Source organism: Dermacentor albipictus, chromosome 2 (assembly GCF_038994185.2).
Source record: "Dermacentor albipictus isolate Rhodes 1998 colony chromosome 2, USDA_Dalb.pri_finalv2, whole genome shotgun sequence".
Classification (NCBI taxonomy): domain Eukaryota; kingdom Metazoa; phylum Arthropoda; class Arachnida; order Ixodida; family Ixodidae; genus Dermacentor; species Dermacentor albipictus.
This window is the reverse complement of record NC_091822.1, coordinates 165827356-165849177: the sequence shown is the minus strand read 5'-3', so window position 1 is coordinate 165849177 and position 21822 is coordinate 165827356. Positions and strand designations below refer to the sequence as shown.

Sequence of the window (21822 nt, the reverse complement as noted above, 5' to 3'; positions counted from 1 at the left end):
TTGTCGGCCGCGTTGCCTTTTACAAATTCGAGTTTATGTGCAAATACAGAGGTAGCAAGTACAGATACACGCGAAATGACTAGTAAGAACTTTCACCCCTTCTGGGTGATAGGTGAAATCCCCAAAGTTGTTTTCGTGTGTCAAGTACGTAAATGTAGATTCTCGTGATATATCAAGTGCGTGTTGATAGTTCATTTTGTTTGCTTTCTCTTTCTTTCTTGCCCCTGCCTAAGTGATATATTTGATATTTTGGGCAAGCCGGCCCTAGAGATGCCTACTTTTCTTTTGGATGCAAAAAATGAAGGAAGAAACTTCGTTCATGTCGTTGTCATTGTCATCGTTGTTTGTTGTCCTTCTCGTTTTTGTTATTGCTTGTGTCGTCGTTGCTGTTGTATTCGATGTTGCATTTTTCTTATTCAGATGTAGAAACATGGTCGGGTAGGGTACATCAGGAGCGGCTATCCCATAAAGCAACAATAAGCAACTATAAAAGAAAGGAAAACGAAATAAGAACATCAAAAGCCACTATTCTCATTTAGCCGAGAATCACGTGAAGAAGTCAAATGCATTCGAAATTTAACTTCTTTTGCAAGGTTCTAGAATTTCTGAAAATTCAGCGCCTGGAAATTTTCATTACATTTTATTTTTCATCCTACAAGGACATGGCCTTAGTGATAAGGCGTCATTATCGTCTGAGCCGAGCAGTATTACAGCAACAAGGCTCCACGCACAGTGTAGTTACAATAGGTGTTTTAAACATGCAAATCAATATGAGTACGAGGAAGGCAGTTGACTAGGATGTGTATTTTGAGCAAATTTTGTGAGTCTACAGACAAGTGTGAGTGGTATGTGAGGATAGTCGACATGGTAGAGGTGTAATAAAAACACGGCTCGGTTTCACTCGGATGCGTGTTTACCTTCACGAATTGACAGTTTCAATACGGAAAGTACTTCTGGTACGGAACTGCATACCTGCTGCGATGCTCATGATTTCCATAGCTGACCAACGCTTCGCGCTTTTCAGTCAGGGTTGTCCTCCTGAAGAGGCTGTAGGACAGCCGCTCGCATCTATTCAGCTATGAAAATTGATTCGCTATGCAGCCCTGTTTGCTTGACCATGCTGAGTTATAGTCTTTGTCGGAGCCTTATTTGGCTCTTTTCTCACTTTATAGACAACACGTACAATCGATGGCGTACAGCGTCCTAATATGGGAAGTTTCTGAAGACGTAGCGTCCATTCACGGGATTGATGGGTCGGAAGTTGTTGACAAGTTTTTCAGTGCTGCTTCCGTTACCAGGGGCCACCTTCAGGTCACGGAAAGCTTGCAGCTAGAAAAAGAAGATGAAGAAGTAGAAGAAGTATTTTAATGAATGGAAAATGTAGAGAGGTCGGCCGGATAATGGAGCATCTGGCCTGCTACTCTACGTAAGGGAAGGGGAAGAGGGGAAGAAAAAGGGTCACAATGGGGGATGATAATGGGAGGAACGAGGTGAATGACACATTACACAACTGGTATCACAGGCGTGAGTCCAGGCCCGTGTCACCTAGGAAACGTGAAAGTGCACGCATTGTCACTGTCGTCTGCCAACTCTGTGGCCACGCGCCTAGCAAGAGGTCCTCCGACAGTGGTCCATTGTGTAAGTGTCTCAATGTATCCGCCAATGTCAGTCTTTCTCGCGCATACTCAGGGCACACCACGAGCACATGTTCTATAGTCTCTACAGCGCCACACACTGAACAGTCCGGGGAGTCTGTCCGTCCAATAATGTGCAAATATTTGCGAAGAAGATGAAGGTTGTTTAGATATCAGAGGCAACGCTAACAATCACTGTAAAGAGCCTTTCGCACCGAATGTGGCGGCCTCGCAGCGGTGTGATTCACCAACGAATGGATCGACAAATGAACCGACTGATTGTAACCACCAAACCAACTGGATTGATTGATTGATTGATTGATTGATTGATTGATTGATCGATTGATTGATATGCCAAAATGGAAGTCATTTTATGTTCCCGACAGTGCTCTGAACTACCACTAAAACAACGCGCAAGCAAGCAGGCTTGCTTGCTTTAGAGCACTTTCATAGAGTTCAAGCTAACCCAAGATGTCAGTGACCGCTGTCGACTATTCATGATATATGCATGTAATATGTTCACTCAAAATAATGTCCGTCATAAGACTGTTCACACGCTTGTGACAAATGTTATAGTGTGTGCACTGTTTCCTTCATAATTTTGCTGTCTTTATCTTGTTTTTGCTCTACTTTTTTTTTAGTAGTCTCCTACACTTCTTAAAAAGGCAGTGCCTAGGAGGATGGCAAGGTTGTCGAAAGGCTACTGAAGGTTGTTATAGACGTATCGAAACATGCCACAAGTTAGTCAATGAACAGTGATAGCAATTCGAAAGGTCAGAAAAATATCCACGGATGTTGAACGCAGAAAAAAAAAATAGAAATTTTTTTGCGTAAAGACCGCACCAGCTTGGCTAGGTCCATTAAAGACCCATCACACGTCAGCACCACATATATACGTATATATTTTGTACCTAGTGAAACTGATCGCAGTGCCAGCAAATTCCAGTTTAACAAGTAACCTAAAGAAAGACTTCTAGCTTTCGCATTGACCTTGACCGACATGCCTGTGCTTCGCTGATTCCATTAGGACTCCTGAGCACTGTCCAGGTGACTGCCTCCGAGCACGGCGGTGTGGTGAGGGAGCCCTGATAGCGGTAGTACTCCTGTGCGTTTTGGGGCATCAGTTGTCGCAGCGGCGGAATGTAAGCCAGATTCACTCGAGTGCTGCTTTCATTGCGCATCTTTCGAAGGGCTTGCACGATGCTGGTCAGCGCCGGGTTGTCGTTCCAGCTCACCTGCCACGAAAGCACGATACACAGACCTGTCAGGTATTCTGAGAAATATTCAGAAGTACACGCTGTTAATCAAGCACTAGCAGGAGAACACGGGAATCCTCAGCTTGCAGAAGACGTTCCCGTTTTTCCTGTCAGGATGTAACAACCCTTGTCTCGCACATTGGATTGCGAACGCTAGTTGCTTGTTGGATCGACTCTGATCATCAGTACGCCCTTCTTCGCGGCATTGACCCGCAGTGCGCCTACAGCATTACCGAGGATTGGACACGGAAGTTGAGGGCGTCATCCGTAGATTAAGACATCGTGTGCAGCAAACGCCTATCGTTCGTTCGTTCGTTTTTTTTTTTTTTCTGACAATACAAACCTTTTTGTCGAAACGTTGACTCATGCCGATGTTGTTGTTTTCTTTTTGACAGTGAAACTGTTAAAGAGAGTTCCACAACTGTTCTCAGGTCGGCGTACGACGGCGCAATCGATACCAAACATACCAACGCAGCGTGTGTCGGAGCTCCGAATTTTTTTGAAACGTAATGACCATAGATTCTAAAACAAATGGTACCTTGCGCATGTCTCGTTCGAATAGACAACTTACCAGCACGTTACCAGTAATCCACCATTTTCGATTTTCACATATTGTTATACCGGCTCAAAATTGGAGGTGAGCTAGGAGTTTGTGCAGCTGCGGTGCTGAAAGCCGACTGCTGCAGCGCAGCCTGCGTGGGGGTCGTCATTGAAATCAGCCAGCCACGACCGTGCTGTATTGCTGAGTTCGAGCAATGCTGTGAGCCAGCAAACAGACCCCTAGTCCTTCCGAGGCTGTGCGAGTACTCGCTTATGCAGCTTCTCTGTCACTGATGTATTGGTTGCTCAGATTGGCGTACATCTGTGAAGGATGTTAATGCGAAGCGTTCCTTCCGGAGTCAATCCAGCTTTTGTCCTGTATCTCGGTGTTTTCCGTGGGCCGATTCTGAAGATAATGCAGCATAAATATGTGTGCCAATGGAGCCAGTTGTAATATGCCAGTATGTATGTGTTGCTCGTCAATGCGCCTGTTTGAAGACAGCTTGCATAAGCGGGTAGGACAACAACAAAATAACCCTACCTAATGACATTACAGCATTACGTAGACGTTAAGTTGAGCTTGTCTGACTTTCTAATGCAAAATCGTTATATACCCCATTACGCAAAAATCCGTCGTAGTCGGCATGACCGAGAGATGGCGGCAAAAATGACCAATTGCGCAAACTATAAAAAGACGCCAAAAATGCTCGAATGGACATAAATTTTCTTAAGGAGGTTCCTGTAAACAAAGCGGATTGATAGATTTGAAAAGAAAATGTGGTACCCTTCAGTGCGGGGGGGAATCGAGCGCTGGACTTCGAGGTAGAAGACGAGTACGCTTGCACCACACCACGGCGGCTCCACGGTTCTGGCTGGCTAAAGGTGCGGCCTAGTGCGCGTGTCAATGGGCACATGATAGTACAGACAATGGCGAGGACGTGGCGTAACGTCATGAGTGTATTTTATTTATTTTATTTATTCGGTATACCTACATCGCCAGTACGGCATTATCGTAGGGGGGTTAAAATACAGGTGGTCACAATGGAAACATATTCAGCAACATCAAAAGAATACATCAGCAAGTACAACATAGTTTAAGCACTGAAATTCGCAAAAGCGGAATAGAAACTAACAAAGTACAAAACAAAGTGAGTGACAAAGTAACTAACTAACAAAAAAAAGTAACGTATGTGCAGAGATGAATAACAGAACAATAAAAGAATATGGCTCTCAATAGCATTTTCAAAACTAGAAGCTGCCATCAGCTGCCATCATAAAAAGAGCGCGTTCATGACGTTCCGAGGTCTACAAACGGTATAATGCTTTCGCACTCCCGCACTTAGGCAGTCTTAGGTGTCTCTGCCGAATTTTTCTTTGTACTTTACCGCTTCATGTTGACTTATTGAAATATCCGTCTTCCTGTGACCATTTTTTTTCTTGTTTCGAGGCCGAAAATGTAGTTTTTTAGTCGCCTCAGACGATTAGGATAGAAAAAGAAAAGCTGTCTGCACGATTCGGTGAACAACGCACATGTCAGCGGCTAAAATACTGAGAGGTGTTGGTCTGACCACAAAGCTGATGTTGAAGATGACGTGTTCATCGAGACAGAGTCGAATCCACGAAGTGGTTGAATATTGAGTCGTGGCACGTTCGGGCCGCCGCCAAGACAACTAAGCGCTTCCCGAAAACTTGGCGAGTCGCTTCCGTATATAGTATTCGCAAGGCCGCTTATCGCAAAAACCAACGCCTGGGTTGGACGCCGGTTTCAAAACAAGCTGCTATTGCTTTCGTAGGAGGCACGCCTTATCGATGAGTGACTGCAACTCGTAGCAACTCGACGGCTAGCGTAGGTGCTTTTGATTTCGAAGAAGGATTGTTACAAGAGTGGAGCTGGCGTGTAAGAAAAAGCAGCGAGAGGATTGGTGGCAACTTTACGCTGCGGAGCTCCACTGTGTGGTTACGACGGACGCCGCAGGGGTGGGCCTCCAACTAAGTTCGCCCCGCCTGGTATTCATATTGCAATCTAACTGCGCGCGCGTTTCACCATTCCACTTCATCGGAATATCGTCGCTGCGGCGAGTCGTCGAAACGGCGAACTCGCGTTCAGCAGCAGCAGAACGCGGTGGCCATGGAACTAGGAATTATAAATTTTCTTCACCGCATCTCACGGGGTGCACGCGAATGCATACCTCGAAGAACACCGCGACGACCGCGACGCCGTCTGGATACTTGAGGGCCTCTTCACCGGTGCTGTACTTCCTGTTCATGTGTACCAGGTGCATCTGTAAGGATGAATGCAGGATGAATCATCGAACTCGGTAGTCTATAAGCGAAGAGCAATAATGTACGGCAACTACACTGCACAAGTGGTAGAGTGCGACAGACCTCGTTTGTTGTTACCCTGTGTGTGACTGCGCGTTCCACTTAGCTAATTTTTCGATAGCTGTTGTACCCTCTGGTGGACTACGCTCGCACTTTTTGTGCTTAGCAATTACAAATGAACATAAGCATTAACGTAATTAATAGCAAGAGCATGTCGGACTTTACGCATGTGAGTTCTCGCGTGAGTTGTACAAGGCTGCAATTTTTTTTTTTTCGTTATCTCGCTCTCTGGGTTCCAAGAGGTTCGCAACAAACTACGTCACATACCGCAACAAACTACGTCACATACCCTACCTCGAAGGGGAAAACATAGCCATTGATCTGGTGTTCGGAGCCGACGTTGGAGCGATTTCCCCAGTGGAAGTGGAATTGCTGAAAACCGTACACTCCATTGAGGCCCGGACCGGTGATCACAACTTGACTGGCTTTGCTCGAAGACACTTCAACTGTTTGGAGAGTAACAACACAATTGCATGCGTCAATTATTCGACGCTCTTCGCTGAAGTTTTGAAATATTTTGAGCTTGTACAAATGCCGTAAGTGCTACTAGCCACGAGACAGCACGCTGCGTTCGATGGGGGAGGAAAAACCTCGGCCGAGACGATGCCGCCAATATTTAGTTGTCCACTTCAGAATTGTGCCAGCCGCATGAAATTCTACATAACAAAAGGCGTTGTGAGCGGCAAGATCTACGTGCGGCTGTTTCAACACTGGAGTCGGTTATGTGCTCGCAGCTCTGACAAGCAAATGGCTGCATGAGCGGCCCCACTACTCAACCACGCGGACCCCGGTTCCAAGCTCATTCTCGACTTCATCAGAGGGGGGCCATGCAGCTTGATGGTCAAAAAGGTACCCTTTGAAACGACATGCTGGCGCCAAAGTTCGTTCTTTTTTAAGACGCAGCATTGTTGTTATCTTTGTGTTTTTAGTTTCTTTTTGTGCACCGGGCCGAGTTGCATATTATTAGTTTCTGATCAACTTAGTAGTTCAAGTGTAGTTCTGTTGTGGGTTTTCAAAAAATAGTGACGAGAAAACATGCACTTATATTGCCGCCTAATAGATATTTCAGGGGCACGAAGAGCCCATTATAAAATGGGGCATTAGATTCGACGCTTTCTTTTTATTTTGAAATTTAGACTACATCAATCCGGTATGCGTCATTGGATACTTCGCCTAATGTAGCGCGCAATTTTCATGGAAGCAGTAGTGCCCATGAGCGCAACTCTGTTCAGCGTCAACAAACAATAAATCAGGACATAAACCTGTACATATAATGTCCTCTTGTAGGTTTATTTAGAGCATGCACATCTGTTAATAGAATTGTCCATGATATTGAACTGTTCTTTTTATTTTCTCAAGTTTTTAATATTTGGGCTACCCCAGTGTTGTGCCACTATTTACATGTCCGTTATTGGCGAACTTTCCGAATCGGGCACGAGCCACTGCGAGAGAAAGGGTATAGAATGCTTAAATAAATATATCAAGTCATCTGTCGAGCATCCCTCTCCCTCCCCCTCCCCATGAACATCTCATTAATAATAAATAATAATATAATGTCTTTGTCCTCGTGAAGCTTCGACATCTCAGAGTGTGCGCCAGCTCGATTTAGAATTTGCATATCGCCCCACATTGCGAACGGTGTACTACATAAACAAAAACGTTGCTTGAGATCATTGTTGCGACGCATGCGGCGCTACGCACCGTGGCGTTCTACCGGATTGTGCGAATGCTTGGAACGTGCTCTACTTACCCGTGTGCCCGGTGTTTACAAGGGATACGTTTTGCAGCGGGTCTAGGTACCCGTAGTACTGGACGACATCAAGTGACTGGTCGTAGATTGTCCGCCTGTCCACTATGTTAATGGGTGACTGGTAGTATCCGCCGCACTGATTCTCCTCGTCCAACTGAAGATACGGCCATTGCGCGACCCCTACAATATGGGAGAGAGGGGAAGTTCAACGGCAGACTAACGGTACTGTGCTGTTGACGACTATGGGAATAGCAGTAAGGTGCGCGAGACCACAAAACCTTACAGGCGTATAAGTCTCTGACGCACAATTTCCTTCTCCGAAAAGAAAACCCGCCAACTTGCGAAAAATGTAATGAAGCTCTTACAGTCATGCACATCCTAATACCATGTCCACACATCAATACACTGAGACGGAGGTTTTTACACAGCCTGTATAAATTGCACATTCCATTACACCCTACCCTATTACTAGCAGATGACCCCCTAGTGCCATTTCCTAACCTCTTCGACTTTTTAGAAGAAACTGGTTACTTACACCAACTATAATGTAATGCAGGTTTACCTGCCCTAACTTTCCGTTTTATTTTGTCTTGTGACTGGGGCAGCATGGCCTTAGTTGCCTTTGTGCCACTAAACCCAAACTAACTAACTAACTAACTAACTAACTAACTAACTAACTAACTAACTAACTAACTAACTAACTAACTAACTAACTAACTAACTAACTAACTAACTAACTAACTAACTAACTAACTAACTAACTAACTAACTAACTAACTAACTAACTAACTAACTAACTAACTAACTAACTAACTAACTATTTTATTTTTTATGCTAGGTAAAACAATGGAAGGAACAGCGAGTGAAGCAAATGAACTGCTTTCTACTTTCCGCGCAGTGTTCGTGCATTTTAAGTTCAGTATACAGGCTGAAAAGATAAGGCTTTCCGAGTGTAATAAAATGGGCCTGGAGTAGACTACGTATCTCGAATACGGAGGTGCAGTTTCGGCACGTCTCGACCTTCATTCGTGCGCTCGAAGGAACGAAACGTATGAAATGGCTTTCCTGATGAAAATCAAGCAATTGAAAGAATGACCGTTGGTGCGTAACCATGCTTGACCGCGCAGTGCCCTAGGGTTGCTAGAAAATAATAATTAGTTACTCGTGCGCTTGAATGACGAGGGACGAGGGCATATTGCATCACATATATCCACTATCAGTAATACAAATAGAAAAGCGATGCATTATGGGTGGAGTTCTGGTGGTGAAGTCGACAACTAGATTGCCTCCTGCAGTAACCCAACAGAAACGGGCCCCAACTATAAAGTTTACGTGTAGTAGCCTTCAACAGACAGCTGGAATTGTGGGCGTCATTACGCCATGTGAGTTGAAGGTGCCAGGGCAAAGGCGAACACAGTTGTCTATTCGAGCATACGCAACTGTTCTGAAGGTCTAAGCCCAGACCAGCACAATATACCTATGCAAGCATTCGTCGATCGCAAACCTCAACACGCTGATGTCAGTAATAGAGAACGGCTAAGAAATAAACACAGAATGGGCGCTGTTCAATGTTTATTGCTTGGAGTGTTAGAACACTCGCCAAATAATAAGTCAGAATACTCGCAGGCACAGCAACGCTCAATTCAACAGCAATGGAGTTTCGCTTCAATACTCAGTCACAGCCCTCTCTGTCACACCGTTCGTACCATGGAGAGCACAATACGCAATAGAACGGCGAGCACGATACTCACCATTTCCGTAAGTCCATTCGTCCTCGCCGCGACCTGAAGTAGGAAACAAACAAAAAAGAAATAAGTGAGCGCAGGCCAGCTGGAGATATTAAAAATCCGAATAGACCAGCAGTTTGCGATAAGATCGGTTGAAAATTGCGCTACCAAGAACAAGAAGGAGCGCACAGACAATACGCTGTACCCGCATTGTACAGAGCTGTTTTCAACTGACCATAAACCAACTAGGCCGAGAATCAATTCCCCATAGACTTGCGTTAATCCACAAGGAGGGATCACGAATTAAGATTCTGTCGCGTGAAGTTATTGCTGTGACAGGTAGCGCAATCGTTGAGAGCAAAAATGCGAGGGAGCAGCTATGAACTAACGGATACGAATGTGACGTATTAGTTAAAACTGCAGCTGAACATTGAACTTGTCAGCAAGCAAGTCGATCACATCTATCGAGAGGTCAACTTTAATAACCCAGAAGACGTGACCACGCACACACACACTAAATCATCCTCTCCCAATTCCTGAAGCAGCTTACTTTGACGTCACAAAATGCGACATAGTATGAACGAGGTCGATTTTCCTGACTCTCGAGAGTTCCAGCATGTTATATGGTGGCTTTATGTTCTTTTTTTTAAAGCAGTCATAAGAGTTATCACCTTCGGAGTCAATCAGATGGTTAAATCGCCAGTGCGGAACCATAAGAAAAAGGGCGCCGATGCCATTTTATTTTGAAAAATAAAGATACTTTCGTCAGGCTAGAAATTAAAGATTCGGAGTGGCGCTTACGGTACGTTTCTGTCGTGGTCGCAAAACGTGCCGCTAACTCTAGGACAACAAGCATTCACACTATCGTTGACCGTGTTCACTACATCAGTTGGACATTTTGTGACTCCAATCAACTTTTTGCAACAGTCGCCGTAAGGCCAACTCCAGCTTCGTTTCGTCCAATCTGGCCTATGTATGACCACCATGCTACTTTGAAAAAAAAATTCGCCGGGAAGGAAAACTATTTCTAACGCAACTTCCACCTTCAAGTCAAAAAATTTTGTTCTCAGTTGGGTTGCACGTGAGCCGTCGTATCGTTGAAGTTACTTGGTAAGGAACTGCCAGCGAACGGAAAGGGTAACTAGAAAAAAATCGTGAGGTAAGACACAGAGAAAGGACAAAGAAGCGTGTTGGAATAACAATTTACTTTATTTCTGGCGAACGGTATCCGCAAGGACCAAACGGAGCATGCGTGTCCGCACTGCAAGACACTTGAAGGCAACCTCTCCGGCTTAAATCATGGGGTTTTACATGCTATGGTGTTTTACATACGTGGCGCGGATTCGATCCCGTGACGTCGTGCTCAGCAGCCCAACACCATAGCCACTGAGCAACCACGGCACCTCTCCAACTACACGCGGCAATCCTTATCAAGGAGCCAGAAATTTAGGGATAGAGCCTGGAAACACGTCTGTCGGTTATTTCTAACAGACAGACCTATTTATCAATCACACATTTAGATTAATTGGGGCCCCATAATTGTTTACATCTTTAATTATTTCTTGCAAATATATAACATTTCAAGATTGTACAGGACTAAAGGCAATAGTGCCTCGCATAATTCCCTGATCCCGGCCCCTATCAGCAGTACAGCGCGCATATAAAGTGCACATTTGCTACAAACAAGTTTATTAATAAAAAAAAGTAATTGTACTTGTTGCTTAAGCCAACATCAGAAATGTATCGCTATATTTAAGACAATAGTATTGTCGAGGTTACACACAAGGAAGTACAATCAACCTATATGACTTGCATTATTCGCAAGAAGACAGCTGATGTGTGCGACGTCATAGAATTGCGACCCAACTTCCAGCCAAGCAGTTCCTTTCGAGCAGTTGCAATAAATGTTTCAGTTCTTTGTAATTATATCGCATGGTTTAATATGTTGCCCGTATTTGAAGGCTCCATTTGAAACGTTGCTTTCATGTAATGTTTGGAGCACTTCTTGTTGGGAATTTTAAAACTCAACAATTATTCAGCACGCATCTTACTTCGCTAGAAAATTTCGTAATGTCTTCCCACCATCTCCCCGTTTCTCCTGCTCACCCAATTTTCACTAGATTTGATATCATTTGGGTTCACAGTTCTCCCAAGGCAGCGGGATAAATTCTGCTTCTTTCGTAAAGCACATTCATAAAGCTGCGGATCGCTCGCATGGCCAATTTACTGCATATGTCGTAATTAGTCCCCTGTCATTGAAGTGTGCCTACATATTGCCCAAAAGGCACTCTTCAATTCTGGTAAATATAAAAAAAAGTGCTCTGTTTAGTTAACCGATGGCATCGCTGGAACCAAATAGGAACGTCTTATGGCGCATGGAAATAGAAGTAAAAGACGACGGCTAATTATTTTCAACGCTTCTAACTGGACCAAGAACACAAAAACTTTGTCGCACATTGCGCTTTCGATGACCCCCCTCCTCCTTCCACGAGATATAAGCCCGTTGTAACATACCTACAGCTGTGTCGTGACACTGGGAAGCATAGCTGATAGCGGCCGTATTGCACGCTCCAACACTTGAATAGCGTTTTTTTAGAAACACAGTGTTTTATCCAACCACATGTATTCAACTTTGCACAGAGAGTTTCCACTTATACCACCAATTTTCACTAAAGTTGGTTTTGGTGGCTTTTAGAAGTCTACCATGACAGCGGGGGACATTCTTCCCCGCTCAAGACACGATCATAACACTCCAGAGCTCTTGCACACGTAATTTTTTGCGAGAGCCCTAATTACCAATCTATTTTGAGCTCTACCTATATACACATCACCCGTTACTTTGTCCTTAGAGTCAGCAAACATAAAGAAACTGCCTCCTTTAGTTCGGTGAGCAGACTAGACTAACCCAATTTACCACACTTGAAAAGTAAAAAAACAAGAAAGGACTGAATAATTATTCATAACGCATCTAAATAAGCCAGCAACGTTAAAGATTCGCGACACATTGCACTTAAAATGCTGCCTATTCCTGAAAAGAATAAAATTTCTAGGATTTTCATGGAACATTGAACAACGTAGCTAGGAACAGCAGCATATGATAAACTTCGAATAGCTTCGAATGATTTTCTATAGCTCAGAAAGTGGTTTTGGCACGTAAAACCCCGTAATTTTTTTTTTCTAAAGCTGCATTTATTCAACATGCATTTACCATCGCACAAAAACTTGGCATATTGTTCCCCCTGTGTTCGCAAAATTTTACTTCCGTTGTAGTTGTAATTATGCTAGCGCAGCAGCCCATGTTTTACACCGCTCTTAGAACTCACTAATAACGGTATGGAGCCCTTGCATACGTATTCTGCAGGAAAAATCCGCTTAACCCTCCTAGTAGGAACATTGCCAAAACATTGCCGATACCATGCCCACAATTCTCCCCAGATATAAACAAGAAGCCTTGCTTAGCTCACCCAGTACACCAGAGAAACAAACTACGAATCTCATATCATCAGGAAAACACATTGAAAAACGAGGACTTAGTAATTATCTGCAACACGTGCTTTTCAAGCAGGGAAATGGAAGGTTTGCAAAGCATTATGCTTAAAACTCTTCTTATTTTACACGAAATTTCAAGTCCGCATCTCTTGGTGTTGTTTTAAGAGTCTGGGAAACATTTAGGTTAGTGGCAACGAGACACCCTGAAACGCAGAATGAGTGAGTTTCTACAAAGATTGTAATGAATCTACGCAGAATAAACATTTATCGCTCGTCCCTTAAAACACTGCTTCCTCTTTAGAGAAAATATAAGAACCGTACCCCGCATAGGTTACCATGGATACAGGGCAAAAACAACTAAATGTCGTCTGTAACCAATAAAATTAGAAATAAAGCGAGTATTAAATGTTTTCAGAGCACATAAACCGCGCATACAGTTCGAATTTTCGATACACGTCAGCAGAAAGTGGCCTCCGTTTCTTCAAAATATGAAATATCGGCTGTTTTTCCTCCTGCTAGGAAATAAGTGCTAGTGTAACTCTTATTTAGAAACAGCCTGAAAAAATGAGATTAGCAACGTCATTAGTGAGTCATTTGGTAATCAAATGGCTCTGCACGTTCGACCACGGTAATGTTCACGAACATATCTACGATAAGTCATGATAACACGATGAAATTCCGACAGTTATCGCTGTAAGAGGTTTGATTATAGTTTCTTTATAGTGATCAAACTCTGAGACTGCAACGCTATGTAGGCCATCTCTGGACGGATATTCAATGGTACCAGCTTTTCCTAATTCAACTATTTCATATGCCATAAGGCACACGAATCGTTGGGCGCGGATGATTATAATATTTTTTATCCAGACTGCTCTCCTGGCCCGCAGATTACATATAGCAAGGTGCTTGTGTTTGAAATATGGTTAGGTGGTCAAAAAAAAAAAGCTGGGTATGATGTAAGCAGCGCAAGCGCAAATTTGTTAGGGCAGGAACTGCCCAGCGTTAGGCCTTCTCCAAAACGCGAGCATGTACGTCAAATCCCGCAAGTCGTCCGCTACAGCGCTTTCCTAGAAGGCACAAAAGACAATACAACCTGCCCAAGCCGGCGATGCTCAGTAAGGTAAGGAATTACTTACGTGTCCGCTCCATTAAGAAAGAAAATTTAGCGTCAACTGCACTTTCGTTGAACTTTCGAGCGTGCAGCCGAATGTGCCTGCTTCAAAAATTGGGGCTAAAATCGCATACTTTGCACCCCCCCATCCCTAAAAGAGGGGGACAAAGTCTGGGATATGATAAACTGAGTACGCAGGTAGGGCAAGTACCTTACCTGCGTCCCCCCCCCCCCCCCCAATAAGTACGCTTATGTACGAAAGCCAGTGCTCTTATCCCCTAATGTGCGCAGTATTAAAGAGATAGTTTAACGTAACTTAATAACGATACAGTAATATATAATGGTCATTTCTCAGCTTTACACCTGGACTTTGCCTAGCTATGTCATTCAATATGCGACTAATTACCGGCGCGCATCGGTCTTCGTAAAGGCTTCTTGGTGGGATGGTTGGTTTTGGGTCCCGCCGAATGCCTTGGGAAAGGCTTTCGTCTTTTCGCGCGCGATAAATGACCTTCATCATGAGAGATAAAAACGCTGTCCGCCACAGTGTAAGCCAGCTAAGACATGGCTTATCGCTCTGCAGCATAATGCCAATATCACCGAGATTACCGAACTGTTTCCACGCGCTACGAGTCAGTCAGGCTCTGAGGGCATGAGCAGGAATCGTGCAACCAACAGCAGTACTCACATGCGGCGAGTAGAATGAGCCAGCAGCTCAACAAAATAGTCGACTCCCTCGTTTTGGCCGAGAAGCGGCCCATTGTAAGTTGGGAGCGTAGTTCAGTTCTATGACTCTACTAAGCCGCCTAACGGCTTGGATCCAGCTGATGCTCACGGAAAAGCAGATGCACCTTTGGTGGTGGCGGAGCGTTTCTCTGTAACCTGCTCATCACGAGATTCGCAGACTGATTCGCTGTACCAAGCAAAAAGAATGAAGCAAAAAAAAGCCAATTACGAATGTCAGCCGCGCACTCGCAGGCGTAGGCCCCATCCCAGCTGCTCATTGCCGCTTGAGTCAGCTTTCTTGTTTCCGGTGCATCGAGCGCCATGGTGTGCATGGTGTTCCAGTGCAATAAAAGGAAAAACAAAACAAGAAAGTTGAGCACCATTACAAGAACCATTGGTGGCAGGGTATTAATGGATCTTAGAGTAGGTACGAATAGTATCGGTTTAAGGATACTAAAGGAAAAGCTAGGGCAAGTGTGCGCAGAACGCCGCAAGCATGACGGCTAAGCAGCATAAAAAAGCTGGGGTAACAAGCAAACTGCATCTGAACAGAAGTACCTAGTATAACAACGTGAAACGTTGCACAGCGCACACACTACAGAGCTGTAGGGGGCGGTTTATTCATGCTCGTCTCTCTGTCTCTCTCCCCCTTCCAAGCTCATTCTCTTTATATCCCCCTTAACACTTCCCACCATGCCGGGTAGCCAACTGGAACTACGTCTGGTGAACCTCTCTGCCTTTCTATGCATCCTTCTCTCTCTCTCTCTCTCTCTCTCTATATATATATATATATATATATATATATATATATATATATATATATATATATATATATATATATATCAGCAGAAGCTAGAGCTCGTTTCAGCCAACCAGTATACCTGCGTGAGTGAGTGAAGAAACATTTATTGTAGGTCCGGCGAGGACGCGAACTCGTCGCGCACCCGGCTAGTCCCACGTCGGGACCGGCAGGTCTAGCCCACCGGCCCGGTCGCGGGCACGCCGGACAGCCAGGATTTGCTGTTCCAGAGCGGGGCTACGCAGAAGCGAGTCCCACTCCTCCTTGATGAACTTAGGGTATGTCGACCCGCACTCCCACAGCATGTGCGCTAGAGTAGAGGTCTGCCCGCAGGAGGGGCAGGCGTCGTCGCGATACACGTCCGGGTAAGCCTCGTGGAGAACGGACAGACACGGATACGTACTAGTCTGCAGAAGCCTAAGAGAAACGGCTTGCGCCCTATTCAACCTGGGGTGAGGGGGTGGAAAGACCCTTCTAGACATGTAGAAGAATTTAATAATCTCGTTATGAGTAGCGGGAGCATCCCTGTGGCCGTAGGGAGGAGGGGAGTCGGTGCTTGTCCCAGAGAAGCGAGGTGGGCTCGCCCATTGTGGCCCGCCAATCTTACCGCGAAGGCTTCCGATCAGTCTACGTCGCACACAGCGCGATCATAGGCGGACCGCGGAACAGCCATACGGACTCTTCTGGCTCCCATTTATGGCTGGATGACGCAACGAATATCTTTCGCAGCCCCACACTGCGTAGTTGCGCGGAGTCAAGGATACTTTGGATCTTGTTGAGAAGCAAGTCCCCTAAACTAAACCCGACCTTGTACAATAACTCTTGCCCATGGTGCGGGTCCTGGCCTTCATTGCATCACGTAACATGGGAGTGCGCCAAAGACCTCATAGTACTAATTCACCTTTGGTACTCACCTTACTAAGGAAGCCCTGGGGGGCTATCCTCGCTCTTGCTGACCTCGAGGCCCAGAAGGGCCTCCTGGATCCAGCTGGGCGGATCGCGGTGGCCACTTGAGCCTCGGAATAAGGACCCACTCTGCACCGCTCCCTTCACCCTTTTTTTTTCCTTATCAATAAATGTTTATTCCTCCTCCTTGCACGTGCAACTGTTGTTTATGGTGATGATGACGAGATGATATGATGATATGGTGATATGATGAGGAGGATGATGATACGATGTCGATGATATATGATACGATGATGATGATGATGATGATTATGATGATGATGATGATGATCTTATAGTCTTTGACACATATCCATTCACGCGGATAGGGCAATAGTCGGGCAAAGTTTGCATATTTTTAAAGTGAATAAATTTAGAAGTCCATAATTTTGATAATTAAATCAAAGCCGGTAAAATTCAAGGCGATTCAGCAAAGAGCCATTCCAATAGAGCAAAGATAGAGATAGAAAATGCTGCGCATATATTTATAAATGAGGCAATGAGGGAAGAATGGAATTAATAATACGATTAACGATAAAATTGGTTTGATTCAACAATGAATGTTGTAGGAACTTTACAGCTGCTCTAGCAACTTCGTCGATACTGTCGTCCCAACAACAGGAGGCCGCCATCAGCAGCCAATTTCGCGGTACCACCGCCCGATTCGTGGCCGATCCCCTAGAGTGGGTTGTGCCATCTCACTAGGGAACAAGGACTTTTGCTTTGCATCGTCCGTTACACCTTACGCTTGGGGTGGCCGGGGCTTCACCTATGTGGGAGTAATTAAATGGCTTATCGTGAGTGCTGTGAATACGCCATCGCGCACATGTTCAGGCACTATTTGTGCTGTAGGCTGTACTTTTTTTCTTTTATGCGAAGCATATTACTAGAGCTCAACCCAGCTCCTCAGGCGCGGCGGTGTCGCCTTCAATACCACGTGACACCGGGACGTCACGACAGAGGAGAAACGGGGCTCCAACTCGCGCCGTCGCTCGCGGCGTCGCGGCGGTATATAAGCAGCTGCGCTTGCCTCTGCTAGACACTCACGAGGTGAGATGCCTCTTGGAGACAGAGCTGCTCGTTGGAATGAGAAGCGAAGGTTGCGGCGTGCTATAGAGACTGTTTCTAGGTGACTTTGCTACGGCGCAGCGACTACGCGCCCCGCATCGGACGCGGTGAGCGTCGAGCAACGCAGCGTACGGCGCGACAACGAAATGTGCGCCTGAGCAAGCGCCGCACGCCCGAGACGACGCCGACGACACCGGCTTTTTGCGACACGAGCTCCTTAACGCTGTCGCGTTAAAATAAAGGCTAGTTTGCTTCGCATCCTGGGCTTAACCTTAGCTAAGCCACAGCCAGTTTTTTACTTGCGATATCGAGCCTATACTTGGTGTTCGTACTGGCACGTCGAGCCTCTCTTCTGAAGTTTGGTCCGTGTCATATGTGCGAGATGTATAATCCTGCAGAAATTTTAGTTGCGATGGCAAGTCATATTGTGTGTTTGTACTGGCACGCGCAGCACCTTGTCTAGAGTCTCAATTGTGTCGTGTGTGCCTAGGAGGGGTATAATCGCGGAAAATTTTACATGCAATAGAAAGTTATACTTCATCTTTTTTTACTGGCTCATGTCATCTTGAGTGAGAACACTCATGTACGTCCTTTATCTAATCACGAAAAACGAGAACAAGAAAAGGCTGACGAAAAAAAGCTCAAACAACGTCTGAACCTAAATCTCCGAGAGAGTAGTTGTCATTCGCCGTGTGCATTCCAGGAGGGGCCGCAATGCCACGCCTCCTCAGCAAGCAGAGTTGCTTTCACCAAGACGCCTACTAACTGCGTCTTGCTAAAGCAAGTTTGTGAAAGTGCACCTGGAACGGTGAATGATGACCAAGAGCAGTACAACGATCGATGACACGTAGATTACAAAGATGAATTCTTTCCGATCGCACTTTCATCAAAAGAGATTTTAGTTATCTCGACACAGTCGCGCACTCCCAGGGTGACCAGCAGCTACAGTGTTCTGCTGTCGAGCACGAGGTGCTGGGTTCGAGTCCTGACAGTGTAAGCCGCCTTCCCGTGGAGGCAGACTGCGAAAGCGCTCGTGCGCCGAACCTCGTGTACAAGATAGACAACACCACATGTGGTCGAAACAAAACCGAAGCCTCTCATTGAGGTGTCTCTCGAAGCATCTGCGTTGGTTTGGTACGTGAAACATCACAGTTTTAATCCAGTCGACTGCATCTGGAATTATTCGAAGCGTGTCCATTACAGGGAACCCTGAAACCACGTTCTCCTTGTTGTGTCGCACGTCGTTTCTGTCCATGTATACATACGGTCAAGTGCAGTGCAGCAGCTGGCAGGATAAGTTGATAACATCAGATCACTCAGTCGATCAATCAACCGCTGTATCCATCAGTGAGCTGAACGTAGCGAATTGGTCATCATGCTGACAAAATCCGCTTGAATGACTCACCATTAGCTACAGCTACAGGCTCGGCTGTGCCTGGGTTCGGGGGCATCTGTAGAATGCATACTTCAGAAATAATTTATTTGATTTTCTGCAGTGGTAAAAAACAGCTGTGACGCGCGTTCCAGCGCGCACCTGCTTAACAGTCAGCCATGCGCTTCTGTGGCTGCTTCGTCGTGTTGTGGCAACATCCTGTTTCGAGTCATATGTTTCCGCGAATACAGAGAAGTGTACTAAAATGATACCGCGAAACGAGAAGCAGGAGAACATGACTGCGAAGTTCGGCCTGTATAGAAACACGTAAATCTAAAGGACAGCTAGCTTTACAGCGGGTATGAAAAATTGCTGTTTCGCTATTCCTTGACGGCATAACAAATTACTCGCTTCATATAAAGCCATTTTTTCCCCATTTAATTGAGGAAAGTGGTTTCACGGTGTTGTCAAAGTCAGCACGCACATGCTGTACTCTAGCGTCGATGTTGTTTACTTACCTGGCCAGCTGACAGAGAGGCTATGGCACTCTACTGTGGAGGCCGAGGTCTCCGGTTCGATTCCCTGCCCTGGCGGCCATGTTTATTGGTGGGCGAAATGTAAAGACGTTCGTGCACTTGGATTTGGATGAGCGTTATAGGACACATCGTGGTCAAAATTAATCCATAGCCATCTACTGCGGTGTATACCTCGTCGCCCCATCGTGTGTATAGGACGTTAATTTTAGTGGCACGAGCATCGAGGGACACGTGTGTTTCTTCCGCAGCACTTCTGGTTCACCTCCTGAGACGACCGGGGATGAAATTCAAAAGGAATCAGGAAAAAATTGAAAGAAATAGCACATTACAATATGCATGGGTTTCATTACAGATATATCAGAGGATAAGCTTAGTCACAAGTTTAGTTACTGAAGGGTCTGGAATAATTACAATTAATTAGAAATCACCGATTACCGCAAACCAAAGGACAAAATCGCAGACTTTGCGACTTCGCAGTCGCTGGAAATCAGTGTCCCATATATAGATACCATCTCCCATATCTTCGGCACTAACGGATCGCAGGTTCTGTGATTTCCAAATTCATTTGAACATCTGATAAGAGAAAATAGAAATTTAAGAATTGTAGAGCCAAGTGGCTTGCACGAACAGCACGATGCGTAAAATTTGTGTTGACTATCACTCTCGTTTGACTAACTGCTCATGCTCGAAGAAACATCAAGGCTTCAATGCTTCTTTTGAAATGGCAAAGCTTTTTGCGCCTGGTCCCATCGTGGGCGGAGCCGCCAACTTGATTGCGGAGCCTTCAGTTCCCCCCCAATCAAGTTCCTCAGGACACTCTAATAAAGTTTTTGTCACTGTCACAGGGAAGAGGGACTGTACAGAACAGTGTTTATTCCATAACGTTACATTTCTTTGAGACGTGGCAGTATACACAATCATGGTAGTCGTCAGTTGATACATCAATGCAGCCTTTGGCACACTTTGCAGTTTGAGTGCATAGACAGCATTTACACGATAGGAGAAAAAAATCACGTGGTTCATGCGGATATGGGCCGCTCATTACGGGAAGGCAAGCGTTCCCGAGACCGTCGCTACTGTTCGCGCAGACATAAACATTTCAGCATTTCGTACTGATACCGTGCACTCGCATCACAAAAGAAAGACACTTTCCAAGCTTTCACCAGACCCGCGCCAAAGCATTCACGTTCGAGCGCCTAAGTTGTAAATAAGCTAATTGCGGCTAAACTCTGTACATACTCGAACAAATGCTTCACGTGAAAGGCTGAAACGTCTTTCACCTGTATAAACACGAGATTGTCATTCTTTTACTTTTGCTCGCCTTCCACGCACACAAAAGTAGTGTGCGGTTGGCGAGGAATAGAAATTTTCTATATCTACTTCGGTACCATTTGGACCTAGCAAAATTTCAGTGGCTGAGTGCGAAGACGGCAAACCGCGTTCATCGTTCTTTGGTCACACATTTCGTGTAATCTTTCTTAAGGCCTGGTAAGCCTTCACGCTTAATCATGACTTACTGGACAGGGAAATTTCGCCGTCGAAGTGTCTCATTGTCTTCATATAATAAAATATAAGGCTCGTGTCTTTTCTAGAAGCTGCGACGCGTTCTGTTGCTTTATGGCTGAACCACGTGATGCGGGAAACACTACTTGATCCACATATGTCATGTTCTTCAATGTCAGGGGTCGTGTAGACTTAGACATTTGACTGGCGTTGGTGGCAGAAGCAGTAGGAAGCCTGCTTTACAGATTTGAGGTGTGTGGTACGAGGTAGAGATGCTGGGATATCAGGTTGTTCAACAATGAATACCAAGTGCAGGGACCCGTGAACTATACAGCCAGCCTTCCTCTAGTGCCAGTAAAGCAAGCAAAAAGAAGTTTTCCAAGCTTCTGGAAGTTCTGCCAGCGTCAGAGCATGTCGAAGGAAACAAATACTTGCGGTCCCACGCACTGTATAAAATAGGGCCTGTGTTCACAGAACTCTGTTTACGCAACTGCCCGACGCGGTCGCATCACTATCGCTTCGATGATTATATCATGAGTGGTGCACGCTCGGAAAACGGATAATGAAAAAACGCTCGCACGACCTCATTAAAATGATTTCGCACGTAGACCGATACCGCCGTGTATGTTCAGTGTGAACAGTATGGAGTCAAAATGGATTCGATAATATTTCTGAGTATGTCCCTTAAGAATGTTACTGAAAACATGTGGAACTAATTGGCCGTATACAGAGGACAGCATCGCTTTATTTTACTGTCCGGCTTTTGCGCAAAAGAAGTTCTGTGACTGCGGCCCCTGATGTTCACGGCACTCTCATCTATGTACATGATACACGGTAAGGCTACGAAATGAGCAAAGCTGCAACACACGCAAAGCGACACCGTCGCAACACGTCCTTTACATTTTTTTTTCTCACTTGCGAGGGCAGCATAAGTACGTAAAAGTATACCCTGTTGTGTTGGGATACGTCGACACATGGTCAAAA

At 45.3% G+C, this 21822-nt stretch overlaps 1 protein-coding gene across 1 annotated transcript; it reads right to left on the bottom strand.

Moving 5' to 3' along the window:
• Positions 1-916: 916 nt before the first annotated feature.
• LOC139055602 (carbonic anhydrase 7-like) lies at positions 917-14695 on the bottom strand. The gene is made up of 7 exons (XM_070533119.1): positions 14578-14695; positions 9314-9346; positions 7563-7742; positions 6107-6258; positions 5620-5712; positions 2639-2869; positions 917-1329 (listed from the first exon to the last, which is right to left on the bottom strand). The coding sequence occupies exons 1-7, from the start codon at positions 14648-14650 to the stop codon at positions 1204-1206; spliced, it is 888 nt and encodes a 295-aa protein (XP_070389220.1). The 5' UTR covers positions 14651-14695; the 3' UTR covers positions 917-1203.
• Between the last annotated feature and the right edge of the window lie 7127 nt (positions 14696-21822).

Excerpts from the sequence above, each read along its gene's own strand:
- LOC139055602 (XM_070533119.1), bottom strand. The coding sequence starts at position 14,650 with ATGGGCCGCTTCTCGGCCAAAACGAGGGAGTCGACTATTTTGTTGAGC. Across the intron at positions 7,743-9,313 it reads CGAATGGACTTACGGAAATG|GGGTCGCGCAATGGCCGTAT; the intron begins GTGAGTATCGTG and ends CCCATATTGTAG. Across the intron at positions 1,330-2,638 it reads ATGGAATCAGCGAAGCACAG|CTGCAAGCTTTCCGTGACCT; the intron begins GCATGTCGGTCA and ends TTCTTTTTCTAG.